Below are 26,376 nucleotides of genomic sequence, written 5' to 3' on the forward strand. Positions count from 1 at the left end.
CGAATTGTTTAATTGAATATTTCGCGGCGCCCTTATGACGGCATCTCGGCGCCCCGGGGAGCCGCGGCGCACACTTTGGGAATCACTGAGTTAGATGATGACATGTACTGTATCTGTAATAGAGTAGTAAAAAGTTTGGAGTTTGGAAAGTTTTAGAAATGTTCTAGATAATTTTGGAATTATTTTTATTTTGATAATTTTTGAAAAGTTTAAATACTTCCAATTAATTCTGTAATTCATATTTTTAATTTTGAAGCTCCAGAAATGTCTGATAATGAAAATTCTCTTTGAATGAATTTTTGTAATTCATTATAACTTCTCAATAAACATACTTCTACTGAAAATCAATTGTTATTAATTCAAATTCTCTCCTGTAACCTAAAAATCTTTATTACTATCAATGTTGAATTCACTTATCCTAATGATAAATCTTTAGTTTTTTTCCAAATATTATCATCAAATAATTTAATAATCACTGAATAATAAATGAAATATATTAAAATAAAAATTTAGATAAATATAAATTTTGAAATGTAGTTGGTTCGACAAAGTATTATTTCTAATTTTTTAGTTATATCAGTTCGATTGAATATGGTTTTTAAAATTTTTTAAAATATTGTTGCCTGTATTATATTCATTGTGTGTAATCAAAATGTCTTATGAATAATTTCAAATTTGAATTGAATGTATTTTTGATTATCTTTTGTGAGTAGTATTTGATAGCTATAAAGAAGTTCTAAAAAAATTGTTATTTTTACTTATCATTCACTAATTATTTAGCAAATAGATTTTGTAATATTTTTTCTGATAATTAGCATAATATAAAATTATAAGAATTACATTTTTCACTTCTGTTTAACTACAGCTTTCTCAAAAACAGAAATTTCAAAGTTTCTTTAAAATAAAGTAATAATACAGTAAAGTTTTTAAAATACAAAAGAGCAAATTATTTACTTACGTAAAAAGTATCTAAATTTAATAACAATTATGAATCTATATAATAAAAATAAAATAAAATAAAATTTTTATTCTAAAAGTTATTTTTATAGCCATCTTTATACAATCTCTGGAAAAAAGTTTTTGAACAGCAGCAGCTATGCAAAAATTGATTGATTGTAGGAATTTTTATTTATTTGTTAACAAGTAATTCTTGAGTAATAAAAATTCTGGAGTTTATTTCTAATGATGAGAGCTTTTATTATGCAAAATAGCAAACTAGAAAAATAATTTGGAATATAAAAAGAGAATTTTGTCCAATCCCTGTTTGGAATAAAGTTTTTGAACATTTTCATCTTGGAGAAAAAGTTTTTGAACATAATAGAAAAGAAATTTGTTAAGGCGCACTCTATAACAATAATCGCATTAGTTTATTCAAATTAGTCCTTTGAATGTAATATGTACTGTACATCTATTTCCATTTTTATTTCCTTTACATTGTTTTAAAATGAGTCCTGTTAAAGAATATAGTGAAGATTTTTGAGACTAAATTGTGACTTAGATTCTGGAAGAGAGAATTCAGAGAGAAGTTTCCCAATAACTTGGTTGTGCTATTTCAATAGTAAAGTATACATGGACAAAATATGAGAAATTTGAAAGTGTAAAAATATTAAAGAAAACTGGCTGACTGAGAGCAACAAGCAAGAATCAAGATCATGCCATAAGATGCATCTACCTACAAAATCAAAAAGCCACATCAAACAATTAAATGTTAAGTGGAAAGTTCACCATGCCAATGTTTGCAATTATATAGTTTAAAATCAATTAAATGAAATACACTAAAAGTTTTGTAAAGCCAAAACAAAACCATTCATAATGAAACAACACATGAAAAAATATATGGGATGGGCAAGGTGTTACAAAAAGTGGACTATTAAATGATTGGGAGAAAGTTATTTTTTCAGATAACAGCAGACTTTTTGTTTTGAATGTGGAGATGATGCTGGCACAGAGCAGATGAAAAGTTTCAACAAGAATGTCTTTTGCATATGAAGAAATTCCTGGTTGGTCTTATGATATAGAGTTGCATGTTAGCAAAAGGCAAGGGAGATCTGCACATTTTAAAAGAAACTGTAAATGGCAAAGTGTATGAAGACATTTTGAACACTTTTCTGATTCTTGTGGTGGAAAATCAATTTAGGGATGAGGAAGTTGTCTTTCAGGATGATAAGATTAAAATTGTCGTTGTATGAAAAATGTGAGCATTTTTGAAAAAGAGAGACATTAAATCTTTACCTTGGACACCAAAGAGCCCTGATTTAAATGTTGTTGAAAATCTGTGGGCTAAACTGAAAATGTTAGTGGATTAGAAATGACTTACCACAAATGAAGAATTGAAAACTACCTTTTTGCACAGTTGGAAGGAAATAAATGATGATTATTGCTCAAAACTTAAATCAGTACCATCTTGCATTAAAGCTGTTATCAAGGCCAAAGTAGGCCCAACAAAATAGTAAAGAATTTCCATTCCACTTTTTGTATTATGTTTGAAAAGTTTTTTCCCTAGATGGGAATGTTTGAAAAATGTTTTCAAACTAGGACAAGGTTCTTTATATATATATATTCCAAATTATTTTTCCAGTTAGATACTTTGCATTATAAAAGCTATCATCATTAGAAATAAACTCCAGAATTTTTTTTACTCTATGATTATTTGTTAACAAATAAAAAAAATTTGCTGTAATCAATCTTTGTATAGCTGCTGGCATTCCAGAACTTTTTTCCACAGCTCATGGTATTAATGGAATTTTCTGTAATCTCTATATCTAATGAAAACAGTCCAAGATTGCTTTTCAAGTAGTTTTTTTAAGTTGAAGTTAGATTAGATTATCTAAGAGTTTTATACTTACTCTAAATTAATTTGATCCATTATTTAAAAGATTAAAAATTTCATTTGTATGATGGATGAAATGAAATTTTCTAGAATGAACCTTTGATTCAGTTTTTATATAAATCTTTTATTATACAATAAATAAATTCATTAATTATTTTTATTTATTTTTTTGCAGATGGTCATATCAGGATTTTTTAAACAGATACAGAGTATTGACTCGTTCAAAAGATATTAAACGAAATGATATGAAAACAACATGTAAAACTATACTGGAGAATATCGTAAAAGTAATTTATTTTTTCATTCATTTAAATATGTACAAAAGTAACTTTTTATATTTAATAGTTTAATATAAATAATTATTATAAAAGCACTTAATGATTTATATTTTACTTAATTCATTCTTTTATAATCAATTAATTTTTAGTATGCATTGAATGATATTTTAGATACTTTATTTTAAGAAACAATTCAAGTTTGTGATACATTCAACTTTAACAGAGAGGAAGAAATGGAGATAAGATTTTGTGTTTAGTTATTTATTTTGGTGATGGGAATATATTTCTATCTGTAAATTATTTATGATATTACATTCCTACAATTATTTTAGTTTAATTATCTTACTTTATAATAATGTAAATTAATTATTATGATTAAAATATATGAAGTGTATTGAAGTTTATTAATATTCTATAACAGGGCTTCTTAAACTTTTTTATATAGCGACCCCCTTCAAGCTTAGGAAATTTTAAACGACCCCCTCCTCCATATAATGAAATATATATTAACCGTAGATGTAGATGTAATATCGCACTATTTTACAATGTAAATAAAATAAGGATTAAAGAATACGTACCCATTCATTTCACATATATATAATTGGAAACGTTGACGGGATATCGGTCGTAATAAAACACAATAAATAGAATGACATAAAACTATATATATATTTATTCAATAGAAAAAATAAACTTTTGTAACAATTTTTTTAATAAAAACATATTATTAACATCAAACAATATTAATGTGACGGATGTGATTGTTTATTTTTACACAAATAATTAAATCTAGGCTCAATTTGAGTTAGTGCAGATCGTAATAAATTTTCAACGTTTATTAAAGTTGAACGGTATTTTGATTTTATGTAAGTTAATGTGGAAAAGGCTGATTCACATAAATATGTTGTACAAAATGGCAGTAATTTGTTCATTGCCATTTCCGATAGTAGGGGATATTCTGATTTGATTTCTATCCAAAATTCATGCACAGGCACTTGAGAAAATCTGAGTCGCAAGGTAGTATCACTTGTTAATTCGGCAAATTCTTCTTGTGCTTTTAAGTTTAAAAAATTAATTTCTTCCATTTCAATTGAAAATGGATTGCAAATCCATTGTTGTGTATCGATATCATTGGGAAAATACCTATGCATGTAAACTTCCATATCCTTCAAATGATTAACTATAATTTTTGTTATAGGAGTATCTTTTTTTGAAATATTGTTACTAATTATATACTCGTCAGTAAATGGAAACATTTCGAGCGATCCACTTTCCACTCTGTTCTTCCATATAAGAATTTTTTTAACAAAGGCCTCAAGTTTATTTTTTAACATAAACATATTAACGCAGACTCCCTGCATTGATAAATTCATATCATTGATTTTATCAAAAATATCTGCCAAATAGCATAGCTTGAGAAGCCATAAATTATCGTGAAAATAATCGGCCAAATTAGAATTTTGCTCTGTTAGAAATATAAGAACTTCATCTTTTAAAGTTAATAATCGTTTCAAACTTCGACCTCTTGATAGCCACCTAACTTCAGCATGTAGCAATAAACTTGTATAATCCGAATCCATATCAATGCACAAATTTTTAAACAATCGACTATTAAGTGCTCGACTTTTAATAAAGTTAATGATTTTGACTGCATCAAAAAACACAGTGTTTAATTCTGGTGCAATTTTTTTTAACAACAAGTGCCTCTCGGTGAATCATACAATGTGTAAATGTAATATGATCATTTCCAGCTTTAACAAATGCTGTAAAACCAAGATCTTGTCCGGTCATTGCTGCAGCACCGTCCGTGCACACACCAACACAATTTTTCCAATTTAATCCTTCTTTTTCAAAAAACTCATTTACTTTTTTATATATATCTTTTCCACGAGTATGACCTTCCAGAGGACGACAAAACAGTATATCTTCATGAATGCTTCCCTCATAAATATATCTTACAAAAAGTAACAACTGTGCCATATTTGAAATGTCTGTCGACTCGTCCAGTTGTATTGCAAACTTTGAGCTGTCTTTAAGCCTCATAAGAAGCTGTTGAAATTGATCATTGCTAATGTCTGAAATTCTTTTGGACACAGTGTCATTTGATAATGGAATTTTACTAATTTCAGCAGCATACTGTTTTCCATGAACAATTTCAGACATTCTTATAGCTGCAGGTAGTAAAAGTTGCTCTCCAATAGTAAAAGGCTTTTTCGTTTTTGCTATCAAATACGAAACTTCATACGATGCCAATAGATATTTATCATTCAAAGTAACATAATTCTCCAAAGTGTTCTTTTCTTTATTTGATGTTTGCAAAAGACGCTCAAAATATTCTATTGGCTTTTTTGATAACGTTGCATGTTTAGTATTCAAATGTCGTTGCAGTTTTGACGGTTTCATGCTTTCTGCAGCCAAAACTTCTTTGCAAATTAAGCACACTGGTTGTTCTTCATTGTTGTGAGAAGAGCATGTGAAGCCATACTGCAAATATGATTCGTCATATTTTCTTTTTTTTGTTTTGCTAGAAGTCGGATTTGAAGCACTGCAACTTGGTTGTGACGGCGTGGCAGACTTATTAGTTGGAATTTTAATTAGCCATTTATCCATGATGGTTAAATAATAATAAATAATTAAACAAAATGTAGTTGAACTTTAACGTAATAATTAAAAACACCAACTGAAAATTACACAGTAAATACACACATGTCACTACGAAGACAAAGCTGAGTCCAAACTGAAGTACAGGAGGGTCTAATGATGTGTTCACTTGTTTATAATCGATCAGCGCAAATCGCAACCGTCAATCTCGTAACGGTCAAATCGTAACGGTCAACTCTTTGATAACAGGTGCGTGTCTGGGAATTGTAACGGATAAGTTACGGCGGCGCTGATCGATTATAAACAAGTGAACACATCATTAGACCCTCCTGTACAAACAGAAAAATAACTACACTCGAATCTTTACCAGTGCAATGACAACAAATTACGATCAGATCAACCCCGACGCATGGCGTGTTCAAAGTGTGCAGCGCACAAAGGCACCGTATCACAAAGACGCCGAAAAAGAAGCTTTCATTTAATTTTTTTTATTATTCTTTTATAAAAATAATATGCCGATTCGCCTAGCCTAGCTTGATTATGCTTCCGTATTGTATGTGTAAGCTGTAAGGCGACGCGGCGTCTGGGTACTTATAATCACTAAGTTATCTTGCAAACACTGACGCCGGCGGCCAGACATCAATGTCGAACGTTCAGTTGAAAATCGAGGAGCGCGTTGTATTTATTATTTTAAATGCTACTTCCATATTTTCATTTATAGGCCCTACATAACAGTTTTGCATTGCCACTTTTTTCAAAAAATAGTTATAATAAAACTACAATAGTATTTTGTATGATTTTTATTTGTATTTATATTTGTACGTAGTGTGTATACTAATTTTAAAATTTTATTTATAATGATTGAAAAGTATCAGATCTTTGCGACCCCCTTTCAGTAGTCTCGCGACCCCCCTGGGGGTCGCGACCCACAGTTTAAGAAGCCCTGTTCTATAACATATAACAACAATAATTTATGAATGTAAATAACATATGAAGGCTGCTGTGTTAATAATTTATATTCACTTTGTAATAAGTTACTAGATTTTTAAAATCTTTCATAAGTATTGAGATTGCTATCTTTGTTGACTTTGCTAGACTCTATTTATTTAATAGACATCTAATTTTTAGTATAGAAAAATCTTATTTGAAAAAATTTCCATTAGCCATCTTCTCACTTTGTGTAATTATGATTATTTTTATATATTTGTTTAAACTATATAATTAAATTTTTTAATGACAAGTCTAACTTTATATATTATTGTAATATGAATTGGTATGTTGAAATTTTATCTGATAGTACTGAATATGTTTTTGATTAAATTGGTTAATTTTAAGACAAAAATTGAATTACAGCATATTAGATGTTTTTTAACCACACTCAAACCTTTTCCAGCAAATAAATTATTGTGTAATCTAATGTTTTTGGTTGTCTGTGCAAGCCATCATCAGGATACATCTTTTAGAACATATAAAAAAATAATACATTTCTAAAAGATGTATCCTGAAAATGGCTGCATAAACAGTGGAAAACATTTGATTAAACAAAAATTTATTTGCTGGAAAAGCTGTGAATATAGTTAAAGAAATCAGCACCAGTTTGTGACACATTATATTTGATCTTTGCTCAAAAATTTCTATAAAGGTGACATTTGTATTACCTAATTATGCATTGCTACTACTTGTTTTGAACAGATGCAGTAAGAAAAGGAAATTTAATGGAATCAAAGAAATTGTAAAGTTATTTTAAATGACATTATAAAAACAGGCATTTCCAACTTTTTTGTTGATTTATTTTTAAAAAGTACAGTTAATTCACTGATCTGTTTTTATATTGGTATAAAATATGAATAAATTACAAATGGTGTTTTACTTTAATATTAATTTTTAGCAAATTTTATTAATTATTATTATACATTTATATTACAATGTAATTTCAGTTTATGATTACTCTATATATGATATGAGAATTTAATACAATGAGTTGTTTGCTTTAATCCCATTTTTCTATTTACAAGACAAAATTTAATACAAGAAGTACTGATTGATATTTATAAGAACAAAGATGTTTTGTACTAAACACAAGTACAACAAGACTGAACTTTCCACATACTCTAAAATCTATAAGTCTACAAATTAATTTCCTATTTCTTTATTTGCTAGGAAGTAGCATTATTTTTTCTAACATGGTTGTGAATATTATGAGCATTAACTCTAGATTATAAACCCTTGTATTAATGATTACATTTGCATTTATTAAAAAACAATATATTTTACTCTAAATAAGCAGAAAACAAGTAGAATATTTAATAAATATAAAATATTTTTTACTTAAAAAGTAAAATATTGTTAAATTTTATTTTCTCCCATTGATTAAATAATGCCAAAAAACCCATATATTTGTTATCTTATGTCAAGTTTGTTTTTCTCATTTTGTATTTCATTTATATTGGTGAATAACCTAATCAACAATTTCATTTTTTTTTATTTAGAATATTGGTTAAGAAGTGTTTTCTAACACTAGTGTTATTTGGGAGACATAGGTAGAATGGCTGGGCTATGCCAGAATGAGATAAATTTAAAATAAGGGATAAGTTTAATTCCTATATATGAAATTTAAATTTGAGATGTTTTCAGAAAAAAAGTGTGCCTGTAAAGTAAGATTATACTGTATATTTAAAAATATAATAAAAATAAATTTTTCCCTCAGCTCCCGAACATACACATTGTAATTTAATCAATTCCTCAAATAAATCAATTTGATCTCCTGAGAAGTTGTTAGTTTGGGAACCTTTTTTGTTAGAGTATTATTTTTATAGTTTATATCTATCTGTTTGTTCTTGATTATTGGGAGAATTATCTACAGCAGGAATCTCTAACTTTTACTGGAAAGGGCCATGTGAGCTTTAAAAGTCAAGTCAGTGAGCCAGGTATAAAAGATTGATCTTAATTTTTTACTAAGATACAAGTTTTCTTATTTATGAATAACAACAGATGTCAATGTGAAATTTGCAAGTTCTTTATTAAAAGAATGCCACCAAAATGGGAGGGGGGTAAATTTTGTTGCCCTCAATACTAAAATCACTTTTTCATTGGACAATGATATTCAATATTTTCATTTTGTGTATTTTATTTTCAAAAAAGTTTTTGAAAGGTATATATAAAATATCTTCAAACATTTTAAGACTTACAGAATTCTCCTCTAGCAGAAATTTTGAAAAAACTTCAAACTCCTTTCTGTAAATAATTTTATAGATTTTTTTTATATAAATCATTTGCAGAAAGGTATATCAATGCTAGTTGACTTTTCAAAAGTTCCTATGCTTTGAACTAGTTCAGTTGATGATGGTATGAAAAAAGTTAGTGAAAACAAGCTATGCAGGCAGGATAAGTATTCTTTGGGACTATATTTGTCCCTTGGGCTATAGTTTGGAGACCCTGGTCTATGACACAGCATAGATCTAGAGTTGTTTAACTTCTTGGCAATTGTCATTCTTGGAAAAGTGGGAAATTGAATAAAAAATTATGGGATTTACAGGAATTTCTGGAATTAAATTGTATTTTTAATCAACTTTAATGTATTTTAAAGAAAAATAGGCCACTGATCAACAGGAAGTTAGAAACAAAAGAATTAGATTTTAGCTTTTTACTAATTTTCATTGAAAACATAAAATAAAACTCTCTTTAAAGATATAAAAAAAAAAAATCTTTTACTTAAAGTAAAAGATTTTTTTTTAAGTTTAACTTTAAATCTAGTTTTTAAGATTTTTTTTTAGTATTGCCTCATGAAACATACATTGTTGATAATGATGTCACAATTGTACTTTTGTGACTAAATGTTCCATTGTAGATAAAGCTCTCTCTGCTTCAATTGAAATTGTTGAATAGGTGGTTGTCTCTTTAATCCGAAAACATTCGGTAGACTAACTTACAGCTGAACAGGCTTAAAACTTTTTTATTGGTTCTTCATCAAATGCATTTTGGACCAGTTTTATGAGTCCTGGTCCCTCATCAGTGCTACAGGAAATCAAAGGTTTTTTATTAACATGGGTGACGCGAGTACGTACATAATAAGATTTACAAAAATTCTTTAAAAACATTTTAACTAAATACATTTTTTATACCTTTTTCGTATACTCTTTATTAACAATACATTGCTTACTGGTATCTGTTTTCATATTCGTTTTTTAATTCCTATTTACAACAATTAAAAAATTTTGAAAATTCAAAAAATAGTATTAAAAATGCCGATGAAGTCATTAATATAATTCAAAAAATAAAAATAGATAAAACAGATACTTTAATCAGTCTGGATGTTAAAAACATGTATCCAAACATAAAATGGGATCTAATAAAAAACAGCCTCCTAAATGAAACCGTTGATCATGATTTAATAACCCTAATAGAATTTGCCTATAAAAACAATTATTTTGAAGTATTTAATGAATTTTACAGACAAACTGATGGGATCAGCATGGGATCAAAAATGGGACCAAAGCTGGCTGAATTAGTAATGAAAGATTTCGATATCAAGATACAAAATATTCCAGGTGTGAAAAGAGTAATGAGATATGTGGACGATTACTTATTAATTTTTAACCATCAGATAACCAATGAAAAAATAATTTTTGAGAAAATTAATAGCATAAACCAACACATAAAATTTGATACAGAATTAGAAAAATATAAAAAAATCAACTTTTTAGATATTACTATAAAAAAAGGGAAAGATTGTTTCACTTTTAAAACTTACAAAAAACCATCGGACGTAAACAAAACAGTCAATTATTATTCCTACACCCCTAGTACCATAAAAAAGAATACATATATTATGGACTTAAAGAAAATATACACTAGGACGAGTCAACATAACGAACGCCAAACTATGGTTGAAAAGTTAAATCATAAATATATACTTAATAACTACCCCAAGCACTTATTAAATATCTGGCAAACACAATATTACAAACACAGGTTTAATATAAAAAACAAGAAGGAAACCAACCATAAACCGTTCCCTTATATATCTAAACATATTTATGAAAAATGCTCTAAATCCCTAAAAAATGACAATATTGTTTTAGCCCCTTTGTTAACAAACAAAATATCGCAACAAATCTGTAATGTTAAAAAACCAAATAATAATAATATATGGGAAAAAACAGGAGTCGTTTATAAAATCAGCTGCAATTGTCAACACCCACAATATTACATAGGTGAAACTGGACGTAAATTGGAATCACGGATCAATGAACATATGGCTGCCATCAGGTTGAAACATAACACCTCCCCTTGGTTTAACCACATAATAAACAATAGTTGCCAAATAGAAAAAAATAACACCAAAATTTTACATTCCGAGAAAAATATATATAAACGTAAGTTTAAAGAACACATAGAAATAAAAAAACATAGCAATAATAGGAACTTAGTAAATCTGTCAAATGGAATGCAAATCAACGAACAGTGGTATTATGTAATAGAGGGCGCAACAGACTAATAGTTTTATGTGTGGCACCCTACTGCAAAAACGTTCTAGTATTGTAAAAAGCGCAATGCTTTTCGAACAACCTTAAGTGTATATTTATAGGACCAAAATTTGCTGTAAAATGTTTGAAATACATCCGAAAAAATAGTAAGTACGTATTTAATTTTAGAAAACTCTATATTAGTTACACAGATCTTTGTAAAAGATTTTATATAAGAAAACTTTATAATTATAGTACTACTGTAAATACAAGGGAAAATAGGAATTAAAAAACGAATATGAAAACAGATACCAGTAAGCAATGTATTGTTAATAAAGAGTATACGAAAAAGGTATAAAAAATGTATTTAGTTAAAATGTTTTTAAAGAATTTTTGTAAATCTTATTATGTACGTACTCGCGTCACCCATGTTAATAAAAAACCTTTGATTTCCTGTAGCACTGATGAGGGACCAGGACTCATAAAACTGGTCCGAAATGCATTTGATGAAGAACCAATAAAAAAGTTTTAAGCCTGTTCAGCTGTAAGTTAGTCTACCGAATGTTTTCGGATTAAAGAGACAACCACCTATTAAACATATATACAGCGACTAAACAAATTTAATTGAAATTGTTGAGTTAGAACTGAGAGAATGAAAGAGTTAGTTCAAGTTCTCTGTTCTATAGCCAGTTATTTTGAACCAATTTATTTCTTTAATGATACTTTTTACACCATAAAATGATTGAATGTTCTCTTGATTGTAACTGTTAATAGCTTCATTTATGGCAGCATTTTTTCCTTCTGGATGGGATTTTTTTTGATGTGCTAAGAATGTTAACTTCTGCTACAAATTCTGAATGACAATTGGACATAGGAGATAAAGTGGACAAAAAAAAAAACTAAAACTTTTCTCAAACAATTTTTTTCAGTAGTATGATTGAAGTTTTAGATGGAGACGAAGTTAGAAATGGATTAGACTTTAAAATTAGCTTTTAAACTGGAAACTTCCAGGACATTAAAAATTGAAATAAAATTAAAATTTAAGACAAGATAAAATATTAAGTTTAAATTACTTAAATTATGAAGGTTTATGCAAATATTCAAATTTAAAGATCTAATATTTTTTTTTTGTTTGTTGTTAATTGCAATGTATAGAATAAAACAATTTCTTTGCCATTTTTTGTGAAAGAGCTTTAAAGCCTGATATACCATAATGATTCTTCAATCTTTTCATTTCAATTTTGGTTCTATTTCAATATTTTATATTTATCCATTATCCTTTATATACACTCATGTTTGTGAAAATTGCAACACCATGAAGGAATTATGCAAATTGAACTAAACTTACAGGAAATGTAAAGTGAGTAAGACATGCAAATGATTAGAATTACAAAGTGATTGTGCATGCATGGAACGAGAAACGGCTCCTTATCAGCCACTTGTTCCAGGTATATAAAGGACTGTAAAGATGCATTGAAATCCATTTATCTTCCTCTGTCTGCAGTAAACGTTTCATTGGTGGTCAATATGCTTCATCAAAAGCGGAAGAAGCCATACCAACAACTAACGGAGTTTGTATGAGGCCGCATCATCGGTATGCAAGAGGGTGGATTTTCGTATCGAGAAATCGCAGCCCACACGCAGTGTAATGCCACAACAGTGATGCGTGTTTGGAAAAAATAGACAGAGGAGAACCAAATAAGGCGAAAACCTGGCAGTGGTGCAAGTAATAGCACAACGGCACGGGATGACAGACACCTCATCTGCATGGCTATGATGGACCATACAGCATCCTCTCGTGTTAGCACAACGTTGGAGCACGGCTACAGGTGTTTTGTTGTCTAGCTCCACAGTTTGTTACGTCTGCTGCAGCATGAACTGCATGCAAGGGTTCCTCTATGCAAGATTTCCCTCTCATTGATTCACAGACTTCTTCGACTTTAATGGGCTCAGCAACACAGTGCATGGCGTGCCCAGTGGCAACAAGTTGTTTTTCTGATGACTCTCTCTACAATCTGCAGTACAATGATGGAAAAGTACGCGTCAGACGTTACAGAGGGGAACGTCTGCTCCCACAGTGTGTTATCCAGCATCATACCACACAAACACCTGGCATCATGGTGTGGGGAACTATTGGGTATAATTGTCGATCCCATCTAGTGTACATTGCAGGCAACCTCAACAGTGATCGCTACATATGGGAAATTGTGGAGCCAGAGGTCCTCCTCCTTCTTCGATGCATTTCGGGTGCTATATTTTAGCAGGATAATGCCCATGCACATGTTTCTCAGATTACACAAGCCTTCTTCAGTGCACAACAAGTTTTGCTTCTTCCATGGCCTGCTTATTCCCCAGCTATTTTGCCTACCGAGCATATCTGGGATTTCATTGGTTGGCGACTCGCTCGTATAGCTGGTGGGGCACACAATAAGACTGAACTTTGGCATCAAGTCAAAACCATCTGAAATGCCATTTCCCAGGATTACATTCAGAACCTCTATGATTCAATGCCATGACGTTGTGAGGCTCTCATCGCTCAGCGTGGCAGATACACAAAGTACTGATTTCCGACGATCTTTTTGTTTTTTTGTCTTGTAAATTTGATTGTTTATTTGTACCACTATCAGTAATATGTGGAATAAATTTCATTAATTTCTGACAATTCCTTCATGGTGTTGCAATTTTCACAAACATGACTGTAGTAATATGAAACCTGACTTTTTCCATTCTGTATTCTAAAATAATAATTTAAAAAATTATAATTAGTTTTTGAGCAAATGATTTGTCAGTTTTGCTTATTATTTCAGATAATTGATTGATGTAAAGTAAAAGTCAAAAATTTAGTCCTTTTCCTCAATTTATTATAAGACACAAATTTTAGTTGTTTTAATTCATTTCTTTCCATTATTTTAATTTCTGGTAACAAAAATAATTAAATATAATTTCTATAGTTTGATGACTTGCATGTTTTATATTAGTTTGTTTATTGTATTTGTAGGTGTTAAAAAAGTTTTTTTTTTTTTTTTTGATTTTGTAGAGTAATAAAAGTTTAGGTTGATTGTTTTAAACAACCAATATAAACTTGTTTATATTAATAATTTCTGAAGTTGACTGTAAAAAATATCAAAAATGCATGAATATTAAGCAGAGCATGTCCTGTTTTTGTACTCTTTTTCTTTCTAATCTTTCTAATTCTAATTCTTTCTTTCTTTCTAATTAAAAATTAAAAAAGTTACATGTTTAATTATATACAATGTTTTAAATATTAGGATGAAGATAAATTCCAGTTTGGAAAAACAAAAATTTTCTTTAGAGCTGGCCAAGTAGCATATTTGGAAAAATTAAGAGCAGATAAATTAAGAGCATGTGCAGTAATGGTTCAGAAACATGTTAGAGGATTTCTTCAACATAATCATTACTTACAAATTAAAAAAGCAGTTATTGGAATTCAGTGTCATGGTAGAGGACTTTTGGCAAGAAGGTAATGTTTTTATAATATGAAATTTTACTAGCATTAGAAATTTTTAAAATTTAACTAATTTAATATTTCAGATTATAATATATTAAAATTTTATTTATACAATTCTAAATATAAAAATATTGTTTTTATTAAATTTCAGTGTAATAAAATTAAAATATCAGAAAACAAAATAAGTAGTGAAACTTGCATTTTCATTTATTGAGTTGACAACTGATTAAAAATACATATTGTCATTTTTTATATGAAAGGAATATGATCTTCGGTGCAATACAACTTCTTAATAATTTTAAACAAAAAGTACTTTTATAGAAATTAAATTAATTTCTAATTTTATTTAAAAATATGAATACAGGATAAATAATTAAGTAAAAATAAATGAATAAGAATGTAAGGTTTTTTTATTTATTATTGTATAACAATTATTTTTAAAGACAAAAAAAACTTTCAAATGTGAGAAACAATTGTTGCTTTGTCCTTTGCAGCAGAACTTATTGAAATGATAACAAATACTGTAGAAAAATTTTTAAAAAATAAAGCAGTTTGTTACAAATTTCAGTATGTTAATAATAATGATCTTTCAAATTAATAAAAATATAATCAAAGTTTTTTAATAGGTATGTGATAATGGATCGACGATAAGTTGAGCAGCAAGAGCAATGAGAATTTGTTATTTAGATATAATAGTAATGAGTGTCAACAAAGGACTTTAAGTTAATTAAAGATATTAAAATACACAGGAATTCCTTTAAAAATAACTATAGTCAAACTTCTATGTAATAAAGTTGCTAAATCCTGAAAAAAAAATTTTGCTATAGAGAAATTTCATTATACAGAAATTACACTTTTTGGAAAAATAAAGTATTATTTTAATGTAATTTTTCATTATTTTACATAATTTAAATTAATATAAATGTAATATACAGTAATAACGTAATATAAATATAGTTTTAAGTAAGTCCACATTTGTGTGTTAAAATACTTACAACTTAGTTTAAATACATTTTTATAATATTTTGTTGCACAAAACAATTAAGAAATGTTCTCTTTTAATAATATGCTTCATATTTATTGAGTATTTAAAACTGCATATAAAAGCACATCTGAATCACAGTGGTTAGTTCATCCATGACAATTAAGATTTCATTCTGTTTTAATGTATGTCTCAATCCACTTTCTGTATATTCTTTCTTTTCAGCTATTATGATAATTGCTAAAATTTAAATTTCTATATATTTAGAAATTTAAATTTTAAATGGAAATGGTACTGTACATTGACTCATTCAATAATTAAAAATTGCATCTTCAAAATTAGGACTTGAACATAAAAATTTACTTGGAATAAGACTTAAAGAAAAACGTACAATATATAAGTTAATTCTTCTTTTATATAAAATATTATAGATTAGCACAGTTTCTCAGAAGAACTAAAGCAGCAATCAAAATTCAAAAACAAATTCGTTGCTATATACAAAGAAGAAAGTATGTACAGTTACAACTTACTGTAATTGGACTTCAAGCTCACATTCGTGGTATGTGGGGCCGTATCAAATATCAGGAAATGAGACGTAAAGCTGCTGCGATCATAATACAGGTATGGTATATTAATACAAATAAATTTTAATTCATTGAATTATAAAAAATACTTTATTTTAATTTGTCTATTTTTATTATCTTATAATAATTATAAAAACATTAAATATATTATCAATTGATAGTATTTGAATGAATATTTGAAAGTCAAATATGTAAATATTTAATAATAATTTATGTTATTTAAGATAATACAGGATGATTTACTTGGGACTGAATATTTACTTTGTTTGATATCTCATGATTGTGTGAAGTCCCGAACGGAAGTCGATTTAGTGGTCTAAATGGAGATAATTAAATGAGATATTAGGGATCTCCTTTTTTGGATACAATAGTAAAAATTAAAGGTCTTGTTTGAACAATGATGGGTTTTTCTATAAAATTTAAAATAAAAGATGAATTGCATAGAAAAGACCAAAGTCAAGGGAAACATAGGTTGAGAGGAGTCATACTTAGTCACAAAGTTGACCTCTCCTGTGCCCTCTGACAGGTTTCAAATTGCCACCAGGTGACGATGAGAGACCAATCAAAAGATGACTTTGGGGGTAAAACTTATAAAAACATGTGATTCAAGGATGTGAGGTTCTTGGATCGTGGTTTATCGCACCTATCCCTTTGTGTCTCTGTCAACATCTGATGTTGGATCTTAATTTTCCTTGGAATGACGTTCGCTCTCCTGGAATTGTTCTCCCACTTCAAGAATCATCCCTACTACCAGGACCATTCATTCGAAGCTGAACAAGGTACCCCAGGGCCGATGATCTTGAAAACATTGAGAGACTGAGAGAAAACAGCCTAAAGAACTTTTGGACTTTTATTTGATTTCTCTCTGCAAGAATTGTAATAATGGAGAATTAGCTCTTTTGTAAGAAAATTTTATTTTATTAAATGGTTTAAACAATGGAAACCTGTCTCAGTGAACATTTCACTCCCACATACGGTTGTTGTGACCCCTTGAACCTCTTGATATTTCCACCCCAGTCGGCAACCTTACAATTGCACAGTCAAATTTGAGTAACTTTACTTTCATTTTACATGTAATGTAAAATGCAAGTAAAGTTCAAAAAATACAACAGTTTCACAATTGGTGACTGTTTAGTACGCAATAACACTAAGTCCCAATAGTTCTTATTTTCCCATACTTGTCTGTCATGAAGACACCTTACGATGAACAGTTGGCTAGCAGTAACACTTTCTTCGGCTATGATAGAACTCAGTCAGTAAGACAGATCCTAACTTAAAGTTTCAAACTTCTGATTGAAACTTGAATTTGCCACTTCCACATTGACCTTATATAGTTGTTGACAGTCATTGGCTGACCAATCAGCGACTAAGCTAGATATAGCTCTATTCCAGGTTTGCCACATGGCATGATCCTTTGCCAACCATCTCTCCTTTGAGACGCATGATCTACAAATTCAAAATCTAACCAATGTGTTCCTCAACGAACTCTCCTTTGCAGCATTTGTTACCAGTTCAAATCAACCAATCATGTTCCTTACATGATATCACCATGACAATGCACCTTGGTTGACTGCTTCATTATAAAATAAAGAATTATTCTGTTTGTGTTTCATGCTCATCTTTTCATTTTATATGGCAATATTCTATATGGTAAGTGTTCAATCTTGAGTGAACCATCCTGTATAATGCAAATTAATTTTAAATAGTATTAAATGATGATTGTTAATTGATTTACATAAGACATATAAGACTGATAAAACATTGTATTGTAAACATCTAGTTTAACACACTTTAAGCCAATAAATCTCTAAGTTATAGAAATAAACGATATTTTTTTTTTTTACAATTTAGATTTGCTAGATTAAAGGTTGTAGAACATTGGATTTATCAGTTCTTTTATATCAAATTATATAAATGTCTTTGATATTGAAATAAATTTTAAAAGTTTATTGCTTATTATACATGATGATAAACTCTCTCAATTTTTTGTCAAATTATTTAGGAAAAATTTGAGTACCTTCTGATTTTAAATAATTTAAATTACATAGATTATGTTAATATATGTTTAAAAATTTAATGTGTAAATATTTAGATATTGCTTTTAATTTACTTCAAATAGTGAATTTTTAGTCACACATTGTATATCATTCATTCAGTGGCATATTTAAGATTATGAGAATAATGGTTCTGCTCAAGGCAGATTTTTTAGATACCAAGGTACATGTCCCCTTCATTTTCCAGAGAGTGTTTCTCAATTACCTTAGAATTACCTTAGTTACCTAATTTTTTAAATATTTTTTTTTATTCACTACTATTCAAATTTGTTAAATGGGAAGATAGTACCTTATAGGACCAATCATCTGGCAAACTTGAGACCAGAGTGTCCTGATTTCTGGATTTTCTGGTTTTCTGGAAACAGGCTAAATATACCTTTAAAATATAAAATAAACAATGGAAAGTAATGAAATTGTATTTAATGGATACAAATTAACACACTTCTAGTGCAGGGTCTATTTGATCACTCTCTCTTAAAATATAGAATACCATTATAGTATAATAATTAGGATGAAAAACAAGTGAAGAAAAATGAAAAATATGATTTAACTGGCATCTTGCAATGCATATGCCACAGAAATTAAACAAAATGGTTCACCAACTATTTTGTTTTGATAGTAATTTTTGGAATGCAGAGTTCTTTTTGGGATTGAAACTTAGACTTTTTTTTATTTGTATTGAAAAAAAACTATTTTTACTGTTTGTATGACAGTACTATCTTACCAAAATTCATAAAGCATAACATGTTAACATTTGTTGAATTTTCCAAATTAAATCAATCACATTACTAATCTCCATAGTTATGTCCAGTAAAAAACACAAAATCTTTAACTGAATACATAATTTTTGTAAACTTCTTTTATTAAAACATTTATAAATTTACAAAATATTTTATAAATTAAAAGCAAATGGAATATATAGGGTGTTACAAATAAGGTCAATCTCTTCCTTGAAGAAGGATTGGACTGATTATGGGCAACCAAGATGCAAGGAAACTATACATGTCCAAATGTTGAAGAGTGCATGTGTCTGAGATCCCCGGGTTACAGAGTCCTATGGGAGATTTTTTGCCAAAGTTCAGTGGTACATAAGTCAAAAATGGTGCCATTGGAAAGTATGTGAAATGCCAAACAATGTTTACCCAAAGTAATTTTGATAACTCATGCCACTGTCAAGTAAAATAAACATAAACAAATAAGTTAGGAAAGGCAGACAGGCAAGTATGCATACAATTAAAATAACAGTCTTCTAATCAGAAATACTGGAGTGAGAAATGAACTGCCACAAACAAAACCTTTTTCACCAGTAAGGAAGTTTTGTTTAGTTCAATTACTGGTAAAAAAGGTTTTGTTTGTGACAGTACATACATTAACAGCTCTGTACTGTTAAGTTGACCTTATTAACCAGCAACACACACACACATCCTTGCAGTATGGCCTGTACGGGTGACTTTAACAGTATAGAACTGTAAACTTGTGTGCTAATGACAGTTGCACTTGTTTAAATGCTTGCCTGTCTACCTTTTTTCACTTACATGTTTATTTTATTCAACAGTGACAAGCATAATTGAAAATTACCCTAGAGTGTTGAAATGTTTAAATTTTTATGTACTTTCTGATGGTATTGTTTTTGACCCAATGCACCATTAAACTTTAGCAAAAAATCTCCCATAGGAATAATCCAAAGATCTGTCATATGCACTTGCCAACTTTTGAGCATGTATTTCTTGTCAAACTATTACCCTCTTTTTAGTCATCATTAGTCCAATCCTCCTTTCTTTAGTCATTTTCAAGTTATGAGACTAGTTCACTTTATTTGTAATATTCTGTATATAAATATATTGCTAGAGTACATGTGATTTACATGAATAGTGAAACTGATTCCAAATTGATGCTGAAAACATTTCAGAATAAATAATTTTTATAACTTTAATTAAGCAGTTTTTGTTTGACTGTAATTAATGAAAAGTCTGATTTTATTGATTCTAATAAAAAAAGGACATTTTAAAACAATTAAAAGATTTAAATTGAAGATTAATTATAATTATGAATTAACAGTAATTCATTGTATGTTATTTTTTTGCAGTTCTGTCTTTAACAATAGCTAGCATACAATTGAAGTAAGATATACTAGCAATTGAAACTACTGTATTATGAGCAAATAATGATTAAAGTACTAGTTAAGGTTGGGAACAATAACTGTAACAATAACTAATAATGCCCAATTGTTATCAGTTATTAGCCACTTACAATGTAGAAAAGCTTAAAAATGCCTATTTATGTGAACTCTGATTACAATAACTAATCTATTAACTAAACTCTAATCACAATAAAAGCAAAGTTTTATAAATGTACTTAATTGATTGTTTCTGTTAATTTGTTGTGTGTTAATTTACTAAGCCTAAATTTTGGCTTTTTTAGTAACTTAAATCATACAGGGAACTTTAATTGATATAAGCTTTATAGCTCTATTTGGAAGTGTATTTCAGGTTCTGATGACCACTCTTAAGTCCTTATTTTACAGATATTATTTGATTGATTATCGAATAATATCTGTAAAATGAGGACTTAAGAGGGGTCATCAGAATCTAAAATGCACTTCCAAATATAGCTATAAAGCCTGTATTGATTTAAGTTACTAAAAAAGCCAAAATTTAGGCTTAAATTAATTTATAAATGTATTTTAATTTCATGCTAATTCTAATAAAATTGGACAATAACAATTTCCTTTACTACAATAAGCAAATTCTACTGTACAAGAAATAGTCGGTCAAAATTTAATTTTGGAAATATGATAATCTATGAAATAGATGTAATACATTCTTTAAACTATACATATCTTTCAAATATTTTACAATGACAAAAGAAATATTTTCATTGCATATCTAAAATTATTTCAATAATAATAAATTTTTAGTAAGTTTATTTTAAGAAAATATATATGTAGCTTTGTATATTGAATGTTGAAACAATAAAAATGAATTATTTTACAGAAATATGTTCGAAGATGGTCAGCTTATAGAAAATATAAACAAACACAAAAGAATATAATTCTGGTTCAATCTTGTATCAGGCGTTGGTTTGCAAAGAAAGAATTGAAGAGATTAAAGGTAAATTTTTATTATTTTACAGATAAAACCAATGATATTCAACTTCTTTAGCTTAGAAAGTAATGTTCAGTCTCAATAAAACTGTAAATTTTTTTCTATTTGTCACACATTTGATATTTTTATAATTGCAATTTTTGTCTATAATTTTTTTTAAAAATTGTATAAATCAATTTTAGTGAGTGAGTATTTAATAAATGAGCAAATCATTTGTTTGACAAAAATATGTTAGAAAATTGTCCTAAATATTATTGATATTTAATAGTAATATAGTAATGAATTTTTTCAAGAAGAAAACATTTGTATGGATGGTCTTGCTATTAATTTTATAATTATTGTGTTAGATTTACTCATATATTTAATATACTGCAGGAGAAGTTATCAAATCTCAGTTATTTTTAGTCTCCTGTAACATTAGGAATGGTCAACAATTACTGTTCTCACCATAGAAGTTTTTCTATTTAATACAAAAATATATTTAATTAAATTAATAATGGAATAAATAAATTTTTAATAATATAGACTTTGGTCTGTAAAAAAGATGGAAAAAAAAGTCTGATAAATTTTATTTAGGTGGGATCTAACTAGAGCAGTGAGTCTTAAACTTTGAGTTTGAGGGTCCTTTTCATATGATGTGTTTTTCTGGACCCCTAACCATTAACTTTATACTTATACGGTAGTGATTTGATTAATTTTATTGCACTTGCATGAACAAGAAATGTTAAGCTGTTGATTGTAATGAAAGATTAATTGGAATTATATGGCATTTTTTGTTTTCCATAATGAAATTAAATAACAAATCTAATTTTAGTTTGAAAAATTACTTGTGGACTTCTGACTATTAATTCTCAGACCCCAAGTTCTATGTTAATATCACAATTTAAGAATTGCTGATATAGAAAGTGTGCATAATGTGAAATATTTTGGTATTTGATTTTCCTTGTTATCTCTTTCTCGGATTGTATTAAGTAAAAAATTATAAAAGTTAAACAAAAAGTTGCCCATGCTTTCTGTGTGTGTGTGAAAATGCATTTTTTTTTAAAGATTATGTCTATTTATTGTTTGTATGTTAAACTATTTAAGTTTTTAATTCTAAATGAAGTGGTGTATCTTTAGCCAATTTGGGATTTGATGGCTGATGTTGACAAATTAATAGAATCTCTTCAGTTATGGTATTTTAGATTTGTTTTTAAGTTGTATAGATATATATTTGATCCATTTATTAGAATGAAGTTGCAACTTATTTAACATACTGGTGCAGATTACTTTGAGACAATCTTTGAAAGCTTGTTTACAGAAAAATGCTGAGTTTGTCATATAGAAAGAGTAAATTGGACAGAGAGAGTTAAATATATTTTAAATAATGCTAGTTATTTTTTTATCTTCCAGTCTCAGTCTCTTCAGCCTCTGGAAAATTTTTGGGAGAGATCTTGCAAAATTTCTCAGTATGTTGCAAGACAACAATAGAAACTAATTTATAAAAAAACAGTTGGACTCCAGTTTTGGTTTTTGTTGGAATACACAGTATTATTTATTAACTAAGTTAATTTTTAGAGTTAAATCTCTATTAATTAATGCAGTTATATATGAACAGGTATAGAGTTTTATGTACTAAATGTTACATTAAGGTTTTTGGTAAATTGCAATATCATTTCTGTAAAGAGATAGTGGAAGAATTAATATTACATATATTTAAGTTGTGTAATGTACTGTTAAGAGAGTAAATTTTTGAAGTTAGTTTAGTATTATTAATAAAACAATTTATAGATCTCAACATTTGATATTTGTATTAAAGAAAATTTGTTTCTTTTTGAATAGGCAATTAAACTGTTTTACCTCTCATTGTCAAGAGATTTGCTCAGGGATCAATAAAATATTAATTGCTTGATATTACAAAATTTAAAATTTTCATTTTTTGAAAATTTTGAATTTTGGTACTTTTTTAATAGGTGCTATGATTTGTTTGTGATTTGTGACTATATACTTAGCAAGAAAAATTTACTGTAAAATTTATAGACAATATGTTAATGAAAAAAGCATTTTTAATATTTATTGTTATTGTAATTTTAGTACTACCTTGAAATTTTAATGTTATAGCATAATGCATATATTCTATACAGTATATATGCATCATACTTTGCTATAATATTAAGGCTTAATAATATGATTATAATAATGTTTTAATACAATAAAACCTGCCTATAAAATGAAAATTTAAATGAAAATAAATCTTAAAATAGACTGATTTGATTGTTTTGTAAAATACTATTATAAGATGGAAACTTGTCTAATGTGGAAATAGAAGACTTTTTAGAAACCAACTGCATAACATAATCCGAGTAAAGAAAAATTATTCATTATAAAAGTAGCTAAACCTTAAATTATAATTAATGATGTAATTTGAGGGCTCATGGTTGACTTCTCATTGATGAGAGTTAGTTTATCTATTTTGTTTTCCTTTAAGATTATCTGTTTAAATAATTTATTGGAATTGAATTATAATTAAATTTGTGACTGTGAAAATGAGTTATCTGAATTACCGTTGATAACAGATGAGAATAGGAATGGCTTGTAGAACTACAGTAGATGCAAAGCAACATTGAAATGAAATGTTGCTATAATAAGGGAAAAAATATATTAAAAATATTTTATACCATTGATAATTATAGTAATTTTGAATCAAGAAATATTATTTAAGAAATCAAAATATAAGCAGATTTATCAAAAAAGTAATTTTTGATTGTCTGAACAAAGTTTGATTATTGATTGCCAGATAAGGTTTCTAATTGGTTAGCCATGTCTACTTTATTTTTAAGCCAATAAATATACATTAGAATATTAAAAACAAACTAGTTGATTGGTTAAAAGTTGAAAATTTATCATATAAAATGTTTCATTTGAAAATAATTTCTAATCCAAAAGCAGGTTGAAAAGAAATTATTTAAAAAAAAAAAAAAAAAAACTTCTTCACTTTCAAGATACCTCGTAACAGAAGAAACCTAAAATAAAGCAGGCAAAACTACTGTTTAATATAAAAAAATTATTAATGTTCTCTGTGTTATATAATTATATTTGTTCATAATGTCAGTGTGGTTGTTCGTATTGAGAGATAGTAAGGTCCGCAAACAAATGTTACTAAGAAGGATACATAAAACAGATATACAAACAAAATATCCTTTATTTCTCTCCGAACTGGTTCTTTTAGTACAGATCCCAACTTTACGGATATTAGTATTACTAATTACTAAAAGGGTAGTCTATTGTCCTCCCGTAAGCATTTGGGTAACGTGTATGTATATGTACTGTACGATGTAAACCCGATTGACTTACAGCTAATCTTATATCTATCTTAAACCTAAGGAAAAAGAAAGAAGCAGAGACTCAGGAAAGTATGTCAGACAGGCAGAGGAAGGTAGAAAATACCCGGGTTTCCTTAAGTTGGTAGATACTAATGTGGAGGATGCCTCCTCAATATTATTCTTTTGGATGTCTTTCTCCTTTACAAACTCGGTGCCTCAAAGATCTCCAGTTGTATGCACTGTCCTTACAATCCTTCTTTTTTAATTCATTGACCTCTACGGTTTTCCTTCGCTTTGCAGTCCACTTTGTTTCTTCTTAAGTTCAGAGCACTGCCTTGTTCTGCCGTCTGCTCTAAGATCTTGACCAAGAATGGCTCTTTCGTTGGCCGTTTTGCCTCAGATCTTTGCCTTTCTTTTGTTTTCCCCGAAATTCGGAGAAACAATAGTTTCCCTACCCTTTTGTTATACCAAGAGTTCTGAGAAGGGGTAATTCATCCTTAAGGCAATGAGATTTAAGACAGAAGCTTCTAGAAGGAGGTTATGACAAAAGGAAAGAATTGAATATAAAGAATAATAAAGAATATAACTAAAATACATATAACAATATGGCTGACGGCTACATCAGAATTCTATAACTTTTTAATGTATATAATAATAAAAGCATAACTATTTTATTTTAGTATATATATTGTTTTATTTTATTTAGGTTGAAGCAAGATCAGTTGAACACATTAAAAATCTCAACAAAGGTCTTGAAAATAAGATTATTTCACTTCAACAAAGAATTGAGGAATTGGTATGTACTTTAAGATAAAAAGTAGTTTTAATTTTGAAATAAAAACTTCATTTTGATTCAAATAACTTTAAGATTGATGAATTATTCCAAAAAGTAATAATAATAAATCTTTAATCCATGATTATTTAAAGTTAAAATAAATTATCTTTGGATCAATAAAAACATTACTATCATTTAAAAAATTAATTTTATAAAAATATATTAATAAATAATTTTCTTCATGCAGAAAATTTTTAAAATTATTTTAATGTATACACAACTTGTATGTTATTTGGAGAAATTAGGATATGATGATAAATCTCAAATGTTGACTTAGGTTTATTCAATCTTTCATTGGAAAAAAATTATTAGAAATAAGAGAAAATAAAATAAAAAAATAATGTTCCTTGATGTTAAATTTTAAAAATTATCATCAATGGAAATTTAACAAAAATAATATGATTTTTTTTTTCATTACATGCATATGTGCATCTTTGTAAATTTACATTTGTTTGATATGATTTCATAATTGTTAAAAATTTATCTTGCAGATTAAAAATTATTTTTGGATAGAAAAAAAAAATTACAAAAGTTATTTGATTCATTTGTTAAAACTGTGTGTTGAATTTTTATAACTCAAAATTAAATATTTCAGCAATGTTAAATTTTATATCAAGTTATAAGCTGTAAGGAGAATTTGTGATTTGAATTAAACTAAGCATTAACTATGAACATATTCAGAATTGCAAGACTGTAATTAGTAATTATATTATTAAACTTTTGTATTTTAAAAATTCTACATTCTTTTATTTTCAAAATACAACAATGAATTTCAGTAATATGATTTTCATAAAATTTTCATTTGAGTAATTAGTATAATTTTATTATAATTATCTTTTAATTAATAATCGATTTATTTAATAGTAATATTT

At 27.9% G+C, this 26,376-nt stretch overlaps 1 protein-coding gene and 1 long non-coding RNA gene across 4 annotated transcripts in view; both read left to right on the forward strand.

Annotated features, from left to right (window-relative positions):
* Positions 1-26,376, forward strand: part of LOC136985734 (unconventional myosin-Va-like) — a 162,929-nt gene that overhangs the window by 61,883 nt on the left and 74,670 nt on the right. For all 3 annotated transcript variants that reach the window (XM_067283071.1, XM_067283073.1, XM_067283074.1), the window contains 5 exons: positions 3,006-3,117; positions 14,444-14,655; positions 16,057-16,246; positions 21,257-21,373; positions 25,376-25,465. In XM_067283071.1, coding sequence (XP_067139172.1) covers positions 3,006-3,117; positions 14,444-14,655; positions 16,057-16,246; positions 21,257-21,373; positions 25,376-25,465 — 721 coding nt within the window. The remainder of the gene's footprint in view (positions 1-3,005; positions 3,118-14,443; positions 14,656-16,056; positions 16,247-21,256; positions 21,374-25,375; positions 25,466-26,376) is intronic.
* LOC136985750 (uncharacterized) lies at positions 11,308-11,722 on the forward strand. The gene is made up of 2 exons (XR_010882387.1): positions 11,308-11,526; positions 11,634-11,722. It is a non-coding gene; the product is annotated as an uncharacterized lncRNA (long non-coding RNA).

The sequence above is a fragment of the Centruroides vittatus genome, unplaced genomic scaffold, assembly GCF_030686945.1.
Source record: "Centruroides vittatus isolate TY-2023 unplaced genomic scaffold, ASM3068694v2 contig_976, whole genome shotgun sequence".
Lineage (NCBI taxonomy): Eukaryota > Metazoa > Arthropoda > Arachnida > Scorpiones > Buthidae > Centruroides > Centruroides vittatus.